General features: G+C 38.9%; 1 protein-coding gene across 12 annotated transcripts in view; it reads right to left on the bottom strand.

The window, feature by feature from the left end:
* FKBP5 (FKBP prolyl isomerase 5) overlaps positions 1–19,856 on the bottom strand; it is a 93,913-nt gene that overhangs the window by 6,614 nt on the left and 67,443 nt on the right. For all 12 annotated transcript variants that reach the window (XM_029242708.1, XM_029242709.1, XM_029242706.1 and 9 more), the window contains 3 exons: positions 12,840–12,996; positions 7,984–8,074; positions 5,169–5,252 (listed from right to left, as the gene is read on the bottom strand). In XM_029242708.1, the coding sequence (XP_029098541.1) occupies positions 5,169–5,252; positions 7,984–8,074; positions 12,840–12,996 (332 nt within the window). The remainder of the gene's footprint in view (positions 1–5,168; positions 5,253–7,983; positions 8,075–12,839; positions 12,997–19,856) is intronic.

The following is a 19,856-nucleotide window of genomic DNA, read 5'->3' as shown; positions in this document are numbered from 1 at the left end:
AAAGCAGCTACAGACAATATATAAATAAAGGGGCGTGGCTGCGTCCCAGTAGACCCTTACCTACAAAAACAGGCTGTGGTCTGCTAACCTCTGATCTATAGACAATGGGAATATACATAGTGGAAGAGCAGCCATCCAACATAAATAACTATAAAACATAAATCACACAGGTGTTAGTCACCTAACTACATAAGAAAGCTCTCTTAACCATATTTTTGCTCTCTTACCCGATTAGAATTCTAAAAATTGTGAATAAAAATTGTGTAATTAATTCACATGAATTATATCTGCTCTATACAAGAAATAATGGGCTGAAACAATGTGTTTACTGCCATTTTAGGATGAATGAGAGGAGTGATAGCTGGTAAGTACACAAATAAGATGGGGGTACAGGTGAGGGGTCTCCTCTGCAGGAGGTGACCATAAGCTCGAAAACATGACACATCCCGCCAGATGGCAGAATTGCAGCCAGATCTCTTAGGACATTCAATTCAATGTCTGACCAATGAACAGTGTTGAGATCATGTCACTAGAATTTACCACAGTCAAAGCAGGGCATACACATCAGTGTAGAGTTATGTCTCCCCATGCACTCCAAACGTCACCCAATGACTAAGAAGAGAAAAATCACAGACCAAGTCTACAAGAATGTTCCCGTTATAAAGGAGTTCAGGTGGCTGGCATAAAAATGAGCTGCATCTGTAGAAAGGAAGCCCCGATGTCGATTTTTGGTGATAAGGATGGGGTAGACCAGTTCCAAGGAGAGGGCCTGGGTCTGAAAGTACAGATCTTCCTCAGCTTACAATGGGGTTACCTCCCAACACACCCCGGGTGAGCTGAAATGCATTTACTACCCCTCACCTACTAAACAGTATAACTTAGCCTGGCCTACCTTAAGTGTGACCAGAACACTGGCATTAGCCTACAGTCGGGCAAAATCATCTAACACAAAGCCTGTTTTATAATAAAGTGTTGAATATCTCATGTAATTTACTGAATACTGTCCTGAAAGTGAGAAACAGAATGGTGGTGTGGGTCCGGAATGGCTGTGTCGGTTATTTGCCTCCGTGGCTGCAGGGCCGGGAGCTGTGCTCACTGCTGCTGATTATATCGCCAGCCCAGGAAAAGTCAAACCCCAAATTCAAAGTGTGGTTTCTACTGAATGTGTATTGCTTTCACACCACTGTAAGTCGGGGGTTGTCTGTACTTATAGTTTGTCTTAGCCTTAGGCCCACTACTCAAGATTAAAGTCCTCACCAGTTTCAGGGTTGGGCATTTTCTGTCATTGTCTTTTCTCTTGCTGGACTGTGAGCTCTTTGGGACAGGAAGCATGTCCTATCCCTTTTGGAATATCCAGGGTTTAACATAAGGAGGCCCTTAATGAAGGTGTGCTAAGTAAACATTAAGGTCAAAGGAATGTAACTATGGAATCAAAAGTTTTTCAATCATTGGGAGCAAAATGGAGGCGTAGGTGAAAATAAAAGGTGTCACTTCATTTAGATTAGGTAAGGACAGGCATTTTCCCTGTTATGCCTAGTTTCTTCTTCCTCTCTCTCCTCCTCCATCTTTAGTGTTCCAATTACCTTTCTGACTAATATATTGTCATAGAGAAAGAAGAGTCAGGGAGGACAAAGATCCAGACCCTATCACTTCAGTAGGTTCTGACTATCAGAATGGTAGAGGCTATGGTTTCTAAAAAAAAAAAAACAAACCCAAAGTATTAGACTTCATAATACATAAATGTTCCTTACCTTTATAGAGCACTCTAATTTTTTGATAGCCTTTTCTTATATAGTATATATAATTTTACTTATATCTCAACTTCTAATGAACAAAGACCTCTGTGTTGTTTCTGCTTCTGATGTACTAAAACAGGAGTTCTCAACTAGGGTGATTCTGCCCCCAGGGGACATCTGGCAATGTTTAGAGACGTTTTTTGTTGTCACAACTGGAGAATATGTGTGTACTACCGGCATCTAGTGGGTAGGGGCCAGGGATGCTGCTAAATGCACAGAACAGCCTCCTGCCAAACAGAATTTATACAGCCCCAAATGTCGACTGTGCTGAGGTTGAGAAATCTTGCTCTAAAAGAGTGAAGGAACAAGAAAGAGGGGCAGGTTTTTAGTTTTTTAAACCTAAAATCCTAGAGTCATAGACGACTTGTTTCTAAATCATAGCACTGGTTTCCTGGTTCAGTAATGGTGGTCAAAACATAGCAAAGCCTGGTTTGTCTGCAAAGGGTTCCATGGTTGAAGGACGATCCTTAACTAGCTTGCTTTAGAAATGCTTTTTTCCCCAAGGAGCACAAGGGGGCGCAAGAACCTCTTGGTTAGAAAGTGTCCTCGGCCTTACCACTCTGCCTCCAAGTCAGAAAAGAGAAACACGTGTGATAGTTAATGCTCTTGTCCCGCAGAATGCTGTCAGCTATGAGGGCAAAAATCATGTCTGTTTAACTGACTTGCACAATGCCTGGCATAACGTCACATTGTTAAATGTGCTTAATAATTATTTTCAGAGCCAAATGAAGAGAGTCCTCTCCTACCTTTCTTCTCTTTAGCGTTCAGAGGTTGATAGGAGTTTACACTCTAAACGCCAAAATCACTCCCATTTAAAGGCTTATTACAATTCTACCCTACTACGGGGAGAGACCTACCCACTTACGTGTAAACCAAACCGAGAGGTCAATGAAAATGGAGCTCCAATGTGCGGGTGGCATGCAATGTACCCCACCTCTGCTCTGGCCCACACACCCGGGCTCTGCGCTGTGCACAAGGCGCCAAGTCAAACACCCTGGAAACTCTATGGGCCGGGAAGGCAGCATGGCAGATTGAAACCTGCCCTGACATTTGAAAAGGGAATGTGTGTAGGAACGCACCTACCAACCATTTCTGAAGTCTTACAGGTAAAACTAGGATCACTGCTGGGATCTTTTACCTATAATGATGAAGGTGCCTCCAGGGAAGTTCTGAGTAGTACAAAATGTTCAGAGACATTCTGGGGGAAAGGTCTTAGGTCAGTGGTTTTGAACCTTTCATTAATTTTCCCCCAATAAACTAATGTTTTGAAAGATTTTGTCTATCAAATTGCATGTTAAAAATAATATGTTCCATATGTGTGACTGCTGATCCAGATTTTATCCAAAGATCAGTAATTTTAAGAGGGTTCATAGTATTATGAAATACACAAATCACCGTTGCAGTTATGATGCTAAGAAGCAACAAAGTTTAGTAACTGTACAGACAATTTAACACTGCTTTCTGTTGCTGATCGTAAATTCTGGCCATCTCTCTGTATATATTCAGGACACAGCTATATGACACGTGGCTTCACAACATTATTTAAGTCATCAGCAACCAATTGGAGCTTCTGAATAGCCAAGCTGTTTTATTACATCGAGTTAATTCTAGTCAAATGCCAAAAGTTGCAACCCCTCTACCAAATGTTAATATTCTTTTCAGAGGTTTTGGGAAATATAAAAAATACACTTAAAGACTTTTATGGGCTCCAAGTAGATAGGAAAACATAGTTCAGGACCTATGGTCTTAAGTAATTTTACAGAAAATTTTCTTTTTGTTCTAGTGTATTAGGTGTTTGGGTCTACAAATAACTCATCTGGAATCTACCTATTCATAGTTACAGAGGTATCCAATACCTCAATTAGAATTTAAAAAAATCAAAGTTGTTCTTGAGAGTTCAGAAACGCACCGAATTTTAGGGCTGGGAGGAAACTCAGGAGTCTTCTAATTTAACTCCCTCACTTTTCACATGAAAAATTAATCTCTTTGGACCTTAAATGACTTTAAATCATTTGGAGCCATAAAGCCCAGTTTTCCCAATTCAGAGGTCATTCTGCCATATCCTAATGCTTTCTGGTGATCCATACATTATTTTAATATATGTAATAGTTATAAATAAATAGAAATAATTATATATTATCTACACTCACAGTAAGAAATGTTTTAAATTATGACCTAGTACCCACTCACACACAACTGAACAAAGTTTTGTGAAACAGAGTGTATCCTTACTACATAAGGCACTTCCACTAAACTGATTTCATGACTCAATAATGGGGCTCCTCTCAAAGTTTAGAAAATAATAACCATACCTGTTGCCCTCTGGCTGCGTGATTCTATGTTGGTTATACAGTCTTACATAATTCTCTAGTTGTTTCATGTGGGTTAATATTGCCTCCCCTCCCTCCAGACAAGGCTGTCAATGCAAGGACACGTCTTACAGCAGGTTCTCCATGAAGACTTGTTGAAGTACACTGATGTATCATTGCTTTATAGACTGTTGAAAACATCACCTAATTGTTTTTTTTGCTCCTGGATCACAGCAGCAAGGAAAAAAAAGAAACCTTGACAAAACTCCCATTCTTTCTCTCATTCTCTTCTGCACTAAGCCCTTTCTGCTTGATGTGGAGAAGGTATAATATTTGGCAAGGGGAAGCAATGGATAGTACATTCTGATTAGAACTGAACAAAGCGCTGTTTCTTTTTTTTTTTTTTTACTGTATCTGGGGTTTAAAATCTAAGTGAGGAAACAACACATTCCTAGATTATAAGAAAGTGTTTTCAAGAATCAATAAATGACAAATATCATTCAGGAATTTCTGCTTTTTTCTCACAAAAGCAAGTGTGGCAGGGATCATCTTGGCCATTAGAAGAAATTTATACCCTCCTCCTGCCAGTTCATTTTGAAATCTGTGCATAATCTTTCCTTTTATCATGTACCTAAGTGACTTCCCCAAGACAGTGGAAAGGAAAATGATATGAAACTTAGCCCTTTGAATTCTACTACTTGCTAACAATTATTCTATTCATTCTTTGTTTCGTCCCACAAACACTTGTTGAGTGACCACTATGTACCAAGCAAGATACTTTAGGTCTTGAGTGATACACAGTGGGTGGGCAAGCCGGACCTGGTCTGACTTTGCGGAGGCTTACAATCTAGAGTAGAATGTGTACAAGAGGCTTTTGTATTCTTTTTGTCACATAATTCATTCTGTCTCACCATTTCTTGTACTGAAAATGACAGACTTGTAAAAATTTAGGCTTATTCTTATCCAGAAGGGTATAGAATTCAGAATAGGGAATATCAGCACAATTAATTGATACTTGAATAAATTCTTTGAGATGAAAAGGATTGTACAAAGACTCACATACCTTGAAGTACACAGTTCCCTTCTCTTTGACAATGGCAGCCTGCTCCAATTTTTCTTTGGTATCCATCTCCCAGGATTCTTTGGCCTGTTGTGTAAATGTGTGACAATGGTTAGATGAACAGAGAAGGAAGAAGCATCAGCTGATGTCCGTAAGAAGAAACAAAAGCTACTCCTAGAGGATACCCACACCCCAAAACACACTGGCTTTTAAAACTGTGTGCCCTTGCCAATGCACTGCTAGGCTAGAACTCACTTTCCATGAGGACAAAGCTGTAGCTTGATCCATGCTGCTCAAGAGGGAGGTGCAGGCAATAATACCGTAAGGAAGATGAACTGTTGAGCATCGTTAAAGAATGCGCCTTTAGAATTACGAGGTGAGGCCACACGATGGAAGCTGGGGCCCCTATCTCCCTCCTGCAAACTCTGCCGCTAAACTGCTATTATAATTTAGGCAAGTTTCTCTCAAGCCTCAGTTTTTCAACTCTAAGATGGTAACACTATTGTAGTCAAGTCACAGTTGTATATTCATACACACTTTAAAAATTCCAGGTCATGTAGTTTGTCTCTCCACTCTGAAACAACCAGACATACTAAAGCCTCCAAACTGTAGCAACTTGCAGATGCGTACTTGGGGAATTTCAAGGAAAACTTAAGTGGGAGGGTAGAGGTGATGCCAAGATGTAAACAAACGCTTTCATGATCACCTGCTAATTTATACTGTGTGTATCATTACTCCTCCCCCATTATAGATACGAATCCAGGGACAACTGCACTTTCATTATGAACAGCTGGATCATCAAGAGTCAACAGAACAATCTGCAGTCCTTTAGGGAAGATGACAATGGCTGTGTCAGTGCTATTTACTGCATAAGAATTATGAAGCTTAAGTGGGTAAATATGAAATTCTCTATTCAAAAGACAGTGGTATATATATCCCCTCCTTTTTAAAGTGAATAATGAGAGTTACTAGTCTTCCTGGCAACCCTATGTTGATTCTTAACAATTTAACTTTATTATTTAAAAATCTAATAACAAGCATTCTGCATTTTTTATATTAGGTTCAGTCTTTATTGATTATAAATCTATTCTTAGTATTACAAAACAGAAAATGAATTCATGTTGCCTCCATCACTGCCACACACTGTCACATGGTTTCAAATATAATCTCATAGCACTGTGGTCAGAAAAGATGCTCGATATGATTTCAATTTTCTTAAATTTACTGAGGCTTGCTTTGTGACCCAGCATGTGATCTATCCTGGAGAATGTTCCATGTGCACTTTTGAAAAGAATGTGTATTCTGCTGCTTTTGGATGGATTACTCTGTAAGTATCAATTAAGTCCATCTGGTCTACAGTGTCATTTAAGGCATGTGTTGCCTTACTGATTTTCTGTCTGGATGATCAGTCCACTGATCTAAGTGGGGTGTTAAAATCCCCCACTATTATTGTGTTACTGTCAATTTCTCCTTTTATGTCTGTTAACATCTGTCTTATATACTGAGGTGCTCCTATGCTGGATGCATATATATTTGCAATTCTTGTATCTTCTTCTTGGATTGATCACGTGGTTTCAAATACACCTAGCAGTGCAGCCTGGCCTATGCCCTTGCAGCCGTGACTGAGCACAGGCTCGCTGTGGCGTACTACAGTGAGGAGGCTCCTGAGTGTACAAGGTCCACTGGGCTGTGATGGGAAGGGGTGGGGGTTACTTTATTGCTAAAAATTATTTTCTCCCTCTTTAAAAATAAAAACCACTTTGTGCTATGAAGACAGCTTTGGAGGATCAGTACTGAGCTAGCAGGACTTCAGAAGACGTTACCTGACAACAAGCAATGGTTGTGACAAGAGCATACGTTTGTTTTGGGGAATGTGTTATGATTAGGAACATCACTGTTTGGGGAGGATCCCAAAGTTAGAGGCCTACAGGACAATGATTTCCTTTCTGAGTCTAATAACATAAAAACAGTCACGTTTCCAGTCCAAAGCTTGAAGTATGGAACATGGAGATAGCACTGTGGGGATGAAAAAGGTCTACAAGATGCAGTTCCTGAGGCTCTCGGGGAAGGGCTGGGCTCTGGTGGTGCAGAGGACGTAGCTGGATGGGACAGCGTACCTAGCTCAGGCACATGCTCTGCGTTTGTCCAAGGAAGCTGCTGCTGGGAGCCTCCAGAGGCGGGTTTGAGATGGAAATACACTCAAGGAGGCGTGCCATTTCTGGAACCTGAGGCAAACGCTCTCTTTTTTTCTACTTGGACAGGTACAAAAAGAAAAAGTCTAGGGTTAGCAGGTTTGTTCCTTGTGTTCCTTGCCACCGAGCCTGGTGGCCCATGAAGCCCCTGCATTTTGGATAATAACTTGGAGCCACAGTGAAGGCCTCTTCACGAGTCCTGTGAAGGCTATGATCCGTCCAGCCCTGGAAAACTGCACCCCACTCCCCCAAGGAGATGCTTGGCAAGAACATGAACCTTTTTGTCTTCAACCCAGGAAAAAAAGTACAAAAAGAACAAGTCTAGGAACAAATAAGGGAACAAGTCTTGGCTTCTACCCAAAAAAGTTAATAAAAAAAAAAAAAGGCTGACACATAGGAACAAAATAAGAACACTGAGCTCCTTGGTTGTGTATCAGCTGTGCTGTATCAGTTGTCCTGTGCTCTAGTAGCAGCGTCAGAGACAGGAGACAAACTTGGTCATGAAAAGCACAATATACAAACAAATACCATCTATCTATACCACCTGGTAATATAAGACACTAATTTACAAGAAGTGGATGGAGAAGAAATCTGTCATGATTTCAGAGAAGTTGGTATTTTCTCACCTTTTCGAAGCTCTTAAGTGTAACTTCATATATAAGCTCAGCATTAGGTTCAATGCCAAATTCAGGCTTCCCTGCCTCTCCAAAACCATATCTGAAATGGAGAGTAAAAAAATAAAACTTTAAAGAATTGGTGTATTTCCAGGCACCCCCTTCAGTATTTTGAGGCATAGAGCTATCATTTGCAAACTACACACATCAAAGGCCCTGAAGACAAACCAGATGTTGATCAGAAGATATAGTGCCAAGTATCACTGCTGTGGTTTTTTTAAGAAACCAGGCTACATTTAGTTTTCTTCTTCATATTCATATGTAATGCAACACCTGTACTCCTTGGGACAGCTTGCTTAATGTGATTTTAAATGTCACTGTCTCTTTTTCTGCTTGATTTTATCTCTAGTTCTTTCTATAAAACAGCCATTATTTGACTATAAGGGCTTTTCCTGAAGCTCTATCAGGACCCAGAGAAGACAGGCACTGTAATCATTACAGTGCTGATTTGGGAGAGGTATGTTTTAATAAGCTTTTAACTTTAAAGTGCTGTCCCCTTCCAAAAGTACCACTTCCATTCAGATAAATGGGGGGAAGGTGCACACATCAGGAAGGATATACGTCCTCATAGTATTTCTTCAAGACTTGCAGAAAGCATACTAGAAAACAAATGTATAATCAAAAAGAACAGCCCCAGCAAACTCTAATACATCATCAAGAGAAATACTCTGTACTGTATTCTCATAGCTCTCTGGCTATAACACTGTAAAACACTACACTTTTTAGCCAAAACTTACTGAATAAAATTACGGGGATATATAAATTTGTTTTTTGGGATCATTTAAAATTTTAACACATCCAAGGCATTTGAAGGAGCACACATCTACTAGAATGGAAATTCTGATGGAGCTTTGTCTGTCTGGTTCAGTGGTTTCCCAGCATGTAGAACAATGCCCAGCGTATTAGGAAAACGTTCACTGGAATATACTCTGCTCCATCTGTTTCAAGCAAACTACTCTTTAATATATGGAATGGCACTGCAAAAATCTTAGTAAACTCAAACTCTCAGGCTATGGTTTGAAACCAGGCCAAAACCAAGTTGATGTATTAATACCTTCAGTTTTCTCTGGGGCAAAAGGACTAGAGTAGGAACACTCACCTCTTGCTATTTGTACCACTTCTTTACTCCCTGCCTGAATTTTTCAGGAAGAAAATGCTTACTCATTTACCTCCCCTGTTACACAAGAAAATGGAAGCTGGAGGCAGAGAGAGGCATAGAGATGGAGTGAGAGCTGGTAGAAATGGGGTGTGGTAGTTTTAATATCAGGGCAAAGGGTATCTTCAGCAAAGAAATAAAAGAGGACATAATTACCAGTGGCCAACTGTAGGAAGTGGTGACTAGTTTTCTACTTTGAGCTCTTAGACCGATATATCTCCTATTTTGTTTCTGCCATCTGGTAAATAAAAGAACATTCCTTAACTGATGGGAATCAGGTAGGCAGGTGAGTCCTCACTGAGCATGTGTTTACTCACAGTATGTTCTATTTGGAGCCCTGTGCTAAACAGGTGCAAACCCAACAGATGCTCTTGCCTTAGACCAGTGGCTCTCAAAAGGGGTTAATCCCCCATCCCTATCAGGGACATCTAGCAATGTCTAGAGATTTGGGGTTTGTCGCAACTAGGAGGCTTCTGACTTCTAGTGGGTAGAGGTCGGGGACACTACCAAACATCTTACAGCGCACAGGACAGCTCCCCCAGCCAAGAAATACTTGGCCCCAAACGTCAATAGTGCCGGGGATCCGAACGGCTGCCTTACAACGCTTAAAAATAGGAGTTCCGTGGCTGGGGGGGCGAGAAGGGTGAGGGTTTGGGTCGAGGGCAGGCACCAAATTGTTCTGGTTATCATCAACGGGATTAAAGAAGACTAAGGAAGGATATGATTTCTACAGTCTTTCCTGGGTTCAAACGAAGAAACTCTGTGAAGACACATGTGGAAAACATAATCCTGGGGAGGCGTAAGCTCATACTGAACTGTTTTGGGAGCATTTAACCTGACTTCCTATTTTACAGAAAGTTGTCTGATTTATGCTGGATTAGGCTGGGCGAGGAAGGACCCAGGGCACACAAATTCATCTGACTGAAAGACAGAACGCCACAAGAGGAATTCTAGGCTTAACCAAAAGACAAGCTGGATTACAGTAAAAGAAGGAATCCAGTATCAATGTTCTTAAACTGACAGGTGCCTGCAGAGTGCAGAGATACAAATAATGACTGCTAATGACCATTAAGCCTTTATGTGCATACAAGAAGCACTTGCACCTTGTATGCAACTGCTCTTACCAACTGCTTCCTTTTCACAGATTAAGAAACTGAGGCTCAGAGAGAAGTGCTTCCTGAGAATCACACAAAGAGGCAGTGGTAGAGCCAGGATTTAAATTCAGACTGTGTGTCCCAGAAAGTTGTTTAGTTTTTGACCCACACTGCCGCATAACTGAGATACTCTGGCTCTTGGCAGCCTATGTTTTTGTTTGGGGTTGGTGCAGGACAGAAGATAAGGAAGAAAAAAGAAAAAAGCTAAAACTAGCCATACTTTACCTGGAACAAAAGAGCTTAATCAGTCACCATATTTAAAACAATATTAAAGACACTGTCCTGATGAGAAGAGAGAAAATGGCTTCTCTGGAAGTGTTTTATGAATTCCTTACTATGAAAACATCCTGCCAAGGAGTCTATCAGAATGAAAGGGAAGGTATATGCCCTGGGGTTTTTGGAGCATGAAATACAGATGACACTAAGAGTAACACAGAACACATATTTGCAACAGCCATATTTACAGCCACACTCAGATGCAATGTATCTATAAGTGGGACTCTGGTAAGACAAGCAAATTCACTGCACACGCTCACTGCATGCCCGGTGGGCAGGGATTCTCTATATACACGGATAATCTTACGCAGCACCCGCGTGGACAGTCTCCTGGTGTAGACTCTGCACTTTAAATGACTCCTCAACATACTAAGCAACATCTTGAAGAGAAAAGAACATGTTCCTTTCTAACTATGCTAAATTATTTCCATAAAACATATGAAAAAACTTTTATATCTAGTAAGTTATGAAAACTTGTTGACAACTTTTATGCCTGAAAAATCTACCATATGTTAAAACGGGGTTTCCCTTTCCTTATGGTCTGAGAGTAAAATGGAAGAGAGAGATAATCATCACAACAGCAATAACAGCTAACATACTAAGGGTTTGGCTGTGTCAGGCACTTTGCTACACTCTTTACATGCATTATCTCATTCAGTCCTCCACAACTTTGTATGGTAGATACCATTATCCCCATTTTACATAAAGGGAAAACTAAGGCTTAGGAGAGTCGAGTACACAGCTGGTAAGCTGCACGTTTGTTTTTTTTTTTAATCACTAATCATACAACAAGTTAAACTTGCAAGGAACTATTTGCATTAATAAATATAAGGATAATTCCTGTTTCCCTTTGCCATTAAACTTGAGACATCTGTTCCCACAACTGGCTTGTCAGCTAGGTTAAAATGTAATGAACCAATTCATATTATATGCTCACAATGTATAGAGAACTCATCTTCAAGGAACTTAGATCTGAAAACACATGGACATAAATACCACTCTGTTTATATGAGTTTAGAACTACTGTAACTTTGGAATGCTGGATTAAAAATAGTTAGATATTACTTGGATATGGAAGAGATAGCCTCTCTATGCACCACCTGAATTAAAAAGTTCCTTATAGAAACAGATTCACCTAAGTGAACTACAAATACATAGTAAATGTAAATAAAACACACTAAGGTGGGAATATACTAGTTGAAAAAGGAATAAGACCGAGAAAAAGAAGGTATTAAATAAATGGTGCCTCAGTGAAAGCTCTAAAGCGTTCGAGGTGTAGAGCATTTTGCAAGGATTTTCAAGTGGGTAGTGGCATGACTAAAACATCACTTAAGAAATACGATTATGGCTCAAGTGTTAGGGCAAAGGTAAATATGCCACTGGATTACGACCGAGGCTACACAAAGGCAAGCAACTGTACAAAAGGCGCACAATATTACCTATTGGTAAGTGCAGGTCATCAAGATTCTCAATAACTCAAAATCCTACTGACTGAAATCCAAGGATCCAGAGAGGGATGAGACATGAGATAAGCAGATGCACGTTCACACAAACAGAATCAAAACACCCTGGTTTCTCTCAAGGGTCCGTTTCTCAAGATAGAAGGGTTGGATTCATGGTATAATTTTAGATCTAAAAATAATACCAAACATGTTTTCACCAGAGAGACAGTTAGTGTCTGATAGTTCTAAGCTTGGTAGTGCTAATGGATATCCTTATGATGGGAAAAATTTAGGCAAAAATGAGTCATCTCCGCTGCCTTTAGATCCAGGAAGAACACTCTTTTCAGGGAGTCTGTATAAGAACAGGTGGCACAAATTCAAGTGGTAATAAATCATCCAAATGCTTCTTCAACTTCTAACCCCCACGTTTTACTGCCTCCTGCCTAACTTAGAGAAAAGGAGAGAAGGGGCAAGAGAATCACGTGAGAAGGGCCAACAGCTTCCTGTCTTGGCAATATGGCAGGCAAAACAAACAGAAAAGCAAAACTTGCCTGTCAGTCCTACCCTGAACACACATGAATCAAGTGAATAGGCTTACAAATGTCTGTAATATTATAAGGCCCATTAACTCACTCTGTGACTAACTGTAGCCTGATTTAATTAATTGTTTCCACTGTTGGCCTTAACTTCACTGAAAATAGCAAAAGGTTGATTGAAAAAGCAAGTGTATCCCTGTTCTTTAGATAACTTCACTGTGTACTGAACTGGTATGCTGCTTACCGTGGTCCAAGATACAAAATACATTGTTCCTCACGCTGCATTTTCTCCAGGGCTTTGTCAATTCCGATTGGAATGTCGTGGTCTTCTCCTTCGCCAACTATGAACCCCACATCTCTGCAATCAAACATCCTTCCACCACAGCGGCCTTCCAGGTGGACTGAGGGAGAGGAGAAGGACAGTCAACAGAGCTGCTCTTCGTGACTAATTCAGGAACCTGATAAATGAGTAGTTCCCCTTCCTCATTTCATCTAGAGACATACGTGGTATGTCTTGTTGAAGCTTAGTCTACCCAGTCTGGAAATTTAAGAGCAATCATATTTCTTTCTGTTTTAAGTTTAAACTTATAATTACTGATAACTACATCAGTAAGATAGCTTAGAGGATAATAAAGTGGAAACACAGGTTTAACTTAAACCTACTATATGACAGAGGTTTCCTCACCTATAACACAAAACAAGAAATACTAGATTATTTAATAGGTAATTATCAAAATGCCACAAACTTAATATCAAGTATACAAAGGCTTAAACATTTATAACTGCATCTTGGCTTCGGATGCTTGGGTTGAAAAACAACCGAATGGCTATTTCCCCAGTGATATTAAAGGGTTAACTGAATATAGAAGCTCTTTTTTTTTTTTCTTTAAGAGTTTTAATCTCATTCACAAATATGTCTGAATAAAAATGAAAAGGCCAAAGGCAACATCATCAATAACTAACATATCTGTAATCCCTTAGTGCAGTAAAAAATGTAAAATGTGAAGGAATCAATAGTCTCCTATAACTCGACAAATCAAATTACTCAACCCCCTCCTCTGAAATGTTAAGTGAAGAGGTCAATTTCTCAGGGCCTACTTCCTCATTGCACTCAAACTCAGCTCATTCCACTCAAACTCAGCTCATTCCCAGGGTAATTTCACATTAGATAAGGGGCTTTTATGTTCATATAAAATAGGAAAACACATACAGATATATATTTTTCTCTTGGTTAGTTAGACTTTTTCTTCTGGGATAAACAATTCTTTGAAACTTTCCAACTATGTTTAATATTACGGATATTCATTCCTTTCCATTTAGGTCTTTCATTCAATCAGAAAAATGGATGGCTTGTATGACAGCACAACAGTCGACAAGCAATGTAATAATTTGCCTTTCATAAGAAAATTTTTTATTCCTACTTCTGTAATATAATGGCCTTGATTCAAATGTAAGGAATTCCTAAAATGCTTCTTTTCTGAGACTGGTTGATCTATTTTAGATCAATAACTTGCTTTAGAGATAAAAATCACTTGTTCTGTTACATTCGTTCCAGGAGACAATTATTTTCCAAATACAAATTCAATTCCAACTTACTCTACTTTTGAACTACTTGATCTCAAAGGTCCTTTGAAGCTCTAAAATTCTACGATTCTATGGCCCAGTAATATAACTCTCAATGTAGACCAGAAACCAGCTTCAAAGCTAATTCCTGTAGTTAATCATTTCATCAGGTTACCTTTAGCCCAGGCCTAGGAAATGAGAGAAACCCTGAAGAGTAAACAGCAGTGGCATAGACACTAGGGGCAGAAAAGTCACATGGACATTTATGCTTTGAAGTTCTCTACCGTTTTCTAAGTCACTAGGATTAATACCATCCCGATTTGTTCCCGTTGCAGACATAGGGTGGAGTCGAAGACGCTTGGGCCAAACTAGAGAAGGCCTGACTCTCGAGTCAGACCTTCTGAACAGGGGCAAGAGCTAGACTGGCTCTCAGGGTGGAGCTGGCATACAGAAATTTTGTTCTATGTCCCATACTCATAAATGCACATGACTTTCTATTAACTCACTTTTGGAATGTTCTAGATAAAATACAGCTTAGCTTGCAGCACAGTGAAAGTTCTTTTGAATTGGAAATAGTTTCAAAATAAATTCAACTTTATTATTTTCAAATACATACACACTAGAGAGGTTCTGCAAGGAATCCTAGGCTTAAGATATTTTTTACTGGAGTAAAAGCTGGTGTCTCTAAAGAATTTGAGAGTTTGAAAATTTGTGTTCTTAAATATTTTTAAATCTGCCCAAGAAATTTAATTTGGACTAATGTGATGACACTTTTCATGAGAAAGGATTTGCTGAGCAAAGTGAGTTTCGGCCCACGTATTATAGAATATCTCAAGCATTGAGATTTATTATCCTAGTAGCTCACAACTTAGTTGACAGATCTTTTTGAGTGAGGTTTATTGTTAGAAGTGTTTTCCTCCCTGATGGAGAGTACATTTAGTGGGGGAGGAAACTATCAGTACATTCGTTGTGGTTTTTGGTTGATCAAGTTTGAATGTGTTTTCAAAACAGGAAATCCAGAGACTCTGTGAAGGATTCCTGCCTGTGTGTCAGTTTCCTAGGCTGGTTTTTCAGCTTGATGCATATACTTGATATTAAAATTATATAAATAATTTCAGAAGTTCTCTTTACATGTGATAACCCTTCATATTAGGGAAAGAAAAGACTGGCTACTAATAAACATGTTGGGAAAGATAAGTCAAGCAAGCAAGCAAAAAAAAAAGTTCAAGTCAAAGTATGATTAAGAAAGCAAAAAAAAAATGTTCACTGCAGCCGGTCTCTCTAAGAGAAACAATATATGGTAGAACCAATGTTTTTGGCCACCTAATAGGGAAACATTTGCAATAACTCTTATAAATACTTACTACCTTATATAGGGACCAATCTTTTTTTTCTATTAAATCTCTTTGAAGTTGAACCTGAATAAGCACTACCTACAGTACCATAGAATCTTAAATTGATAAACTGATACGCATGCGTGCGTGCACACACGTAGCAGTCTTTACGTGTATATATAAAACCTTTTAATACTGACATTATCTGGAATGTCAGAGCAAGAGGAGGTATCACAGCCTCAGGGAGTATAGTCCATTGATTCTTTACATCTACAAGTAGCAAACACTCTCGCTAGATTAACTGGTTTCTAAAATTGGAACACTGGTGTGACAAGTTCTATGACAGCTGACAAGAACTCCTCCCCACCTTGGAGCCGATTGCCGCAGCAGGAACCTCCATCATGGTGACAGATGCAGACATGCCTGGCTCCTATAGATCCAATTTTTTTTTTAATTGTCTCGATAATTGCTACCAAAGAAAACCATGGCAGCTCTGGCTGTGGAAGACCTGTGGTTGCTTTTGACCTTGTATCGCTTAGTGCAAAAACTCATTTAATAAATATTTAATAATAACCATCATGACTCACTGGGAGCTTGGCCTCTAGGGCTCAGGAGGTCTGTTGCTAATTCCAACCAGCATGATTTACGGGAAGTAAATGATCTATGACGTGCCCAAAGAGAATAAAAGTACATACAGGATGCTTCTACTTAGGGTTTTTTTGGGAAGAGAAAGAAATACACAAGTTAAAAAGGGACAACATTTTCTCTTGACTTAAAGTCTACGTAACTTAAAGGGGGGAGGTCCTCCAAACCCCACGAAGTCAAACCGAACCAAATTACCGAGCCTTGCTGCGCAATCCGAGTGTAACCACATCAAGTGAGCCCAGTCTGCTGCAAAACATCACTTAAACTGGAGCTCTGACTTATTGTTCTCTTACTGCCCTAGAGCAATTTTGTTTTGAAGAGCACAGAACACCCTGTTCTGAAAGTGGCTGGCACATGAACTCGATGTGCTGACAGCAATTTGTACTCCGATTAAAATAGGGGGGAAAAGGAAAGAGTGCACTGCAGTAAGGAAAAAAACTGGAATGCAAGAACCCGAAAACTGTATAGTTTGTACTTTAGGAAGCAAAACTGAGAAAGAGGCTCCATAACCCCCCCAAAAAAGTGCTGTAAACGCTCCAGCCTAAAGACCTTAGCTCTGGTAAGTGTCTGTTTTTCCCTTTTCTAATTATAGTAGTTGGTGTCTGATAGCTTTGCACTCATTCCCAGAACAATTACTGGGTCATGGGGATCTGAATGGGAATGTTGTAATGGCATTACGACTAGACAAGACTGGTCATTTAGCCAGAGAAAACCAGGTTGTGACAGGTTACTCCCATTCGGCAAGGGTTTTCTCTGCTGCCTAATTCATGCCAAGGGAGTTTCTCTCTGCCTGCATCTCCTGCCTAACAGAGCAAAGCATCCAAGAGACAGTGGGATCTTAATGACCCCCTGAAAAGGCAAATCCAGAGATGGATTTCTAAAATCAGGAGAGGCATATTAATCACTGATTAGAAGAGAAACTCTTCCCCTCAGTCATGGTGGTCAGATTTCCCCCAAACTGCCTCCTGTCCTCTGTACCATTTTGTACTATGATGAACAAATACCACTGGAATATTGCTCATGGCACTGAGGGGACAGATGCTGAGGGCAGGTGTGGAACCTGGCTACTTGAACAGAGTAACATTTATGCAAATGGTTATATGCCTTAGTCTAAACAGGAAGCATGCACACAGCAATAAATTCTATACCAATACAAATCCTCACCACACTCCTCTTTACACCAGACTGGATTCCAGTCCCATTCTGTCACTTAACAACTGTGGCTTTGGGCAAGGTCATTTCAATTATCTGAAGCTCAGTTTCTTCATCTATAGAACAGGGGAAATAATGTCAGCTAACTCCTAATTGTTGAGAGTATTAAATTAGGTATTGAACTAAAGCTTTTAGCCCAATATCTGGCATGCATTCATTTAATGTCAGGGTGGCTACTATGTGAAAATACTGTGTTATGTGTGGATAGACAGAGATGAACTCAATGAATGTTAGCTATGATTATTTTCCTGCAATTAGTGGTAAATTATACCAGATTAAACATGTTTTAGAACTTGGTATAAGAAACCACTTGATCGCTCCACAGAGAGAGCTGTCAAAGTATGAATAAAATTCAAAGTAGGCAAAGGCAGTATCTTATTTTGTACCTCACAGTGTGTACAACACACAGTTCAGGGCCAGAAAGTAAATATTTATTTAATGATTAATCTGAAAACAGGGCATTAAGGAAAATGGTAGTAATTTTCACTCATTTATAGGAATTTTCCCTTTTGAATATGTTAGTACTCCTATTTTTAATAAATGCCAAGAGCTATTTAAATTCTTTACTGATATGGAGTTTTGTTTTTTAATACTATTCCAAAATAAATGGTCCACTGGCTTAATTTCTTAATAACAAAAAGATTATTTTCTACTAAGATTTTACTCTACCCGAAGCCTTGAAGATACCTTTTTAGAAGGAGCTATATAAATCCAAAATATATGAAAGAATAAACACTATCCATTTTAGACCCAAGTACCATACTACATTATTTTGTGAAAATATATAATAAAATGGTTTCAAGAATCTGCTCTCTCTTACTGGACAAAATTTGCCAGGACATTCATAAATACTTCAAAAGCATGTGAAAAACAAACAAAACCCAAAAAACCCTCATAGCTCTATCAGATTTCAACATGGTCATACATGAAATCTTTCCTCTATTTTCAATTTTGGACCATTTTGGTTTTTGGTGTTTTATTTGTAAAGAACACATAGCTAGATTTTGTTGTCATCACTGTGTTAACCTTATAAGAATTTCTGCCTTTAATAGGTGACTTTATCTCATTCATATTTTTTGTAATCACTGACATGATTGATTTTATTCCTACAATCTTATTTTTGATTTCCTACATAATGTTTTATTGTTATTCTTCCTTTATTACTTTTACTAAATTGATCAACCTTTCCTCGTTCCTTTACTTCCCCACTCCATGCAGGGTCGCTTGGAAGTTCTACATCCTATTCTTACTAGTGCCTAACGTTAAATTTTAAACAAATCGTTCAACAGTACGTGTGTACATATATACACACATACACACATACATGTGTATATCTATACACACACACGTACATACACACATACACATGTTTATCGATGTGGACTAATCAGCATAGTATCTCCTTGAATAAGAAAACCTTCTTAGACCATTTGCTTCCCCTCTTCATTTCCCATTTGCACCCCATTTTGTTAATTACCGTAGCTCCATACTGTTAAACAATTATTATTTTAACATTATAGTTCTACCATTTCAGAGATCCAAATTCAGCTGTCATGTTATGGAAATTACTTTTATGCTCACTAATGTTTCTTATGCCTTGAGTCTTCACTTCTTGGCTTTGTTTTTTGTGATGTTTTAGAATATCCTATAGTATTTTTTTCAAAAAGAGCACAAGTCTGCATACTCCAAAGTTAATTTGTTCTCATAGTTAAGTGATAACTTGGCTGAGGAAAGAAATTTAGGTTTAAAATATTCAGTTACAGACAATGCTCAAAGCACTGCCTTTTAGTATTTAGTGTCACAAATAAGAAGTCTGATGTCATTCTGATTCTCATTCCTTTGCACATAGCTTATTTCTCCCTGGAAGAGTTCAAAATTTTCTTTTAAGTTATGGAATTAAGAAATTTCACCAGATATATATACAATGGAATATTACTCAGCCATAAAAAAAAGAATGAAATCTTGCCACTTGCAAAAACACAGATGGACTTAGAGGGTATTTATGCTAAGTGAAATAAGTCAGACAAAGACAAATACCCCATGATTTCACTTACATGTAAATCTAAAAAAACAAATGAACAAATAAAACAGAGTTAGATACAGAAACAAATGGGGATGAGAGAGGAGTAGAGGGATGAGTGAAATAGGTGAGGGAGATAAAGAGGTACAAATTTTGTTAGAAAATAAATGTCAGGGGATGTAATGTACAGCATAGGGAATATTGTCAGTAATACTGTAATAACTTTGTAAGGTGACAGATGGTAACTAGACTTATCATGGTGATCATTTTGTTAATGTATAAAAATACTGAATCATTATGTTGTATACCTGAAACTAATGATATTTTAAGTCTATTATACTTCAATAGGACGGAAGGGAGGGAGGAAGGAAAGGGAAATTTCACCAGGATGTATCTAGGTGAAAAAGCACTCCTTACTCCTGTGTGCCACCATTAACTGGCCCTTTCAATCTTAAGATTCTTCTATCTTGGGGCTTCCCTGGTGGTG

Source organism: Monodon monoceros, unplaced genomic scaffold, assembly GCF_005190385.1.
Source record: "Monodon monoceros isolate NGI ecotype Baffin Bay Population unplaced genomic scaffold, NGI_Narwhal_1 Super_Scaffold_3, whole genome shotgun sequence".
NCBI classification, from domain to species: Eukaryota; Metazoa; Chordata; class Mammalia; order Artiodactyla; family Monodontidae; genus Monodon; species Monodon monoceros.
Note: the sequence above shows the minus strand (reverse complement) of the source record. Positions and strands in the feature narration are given on the sequence as shown.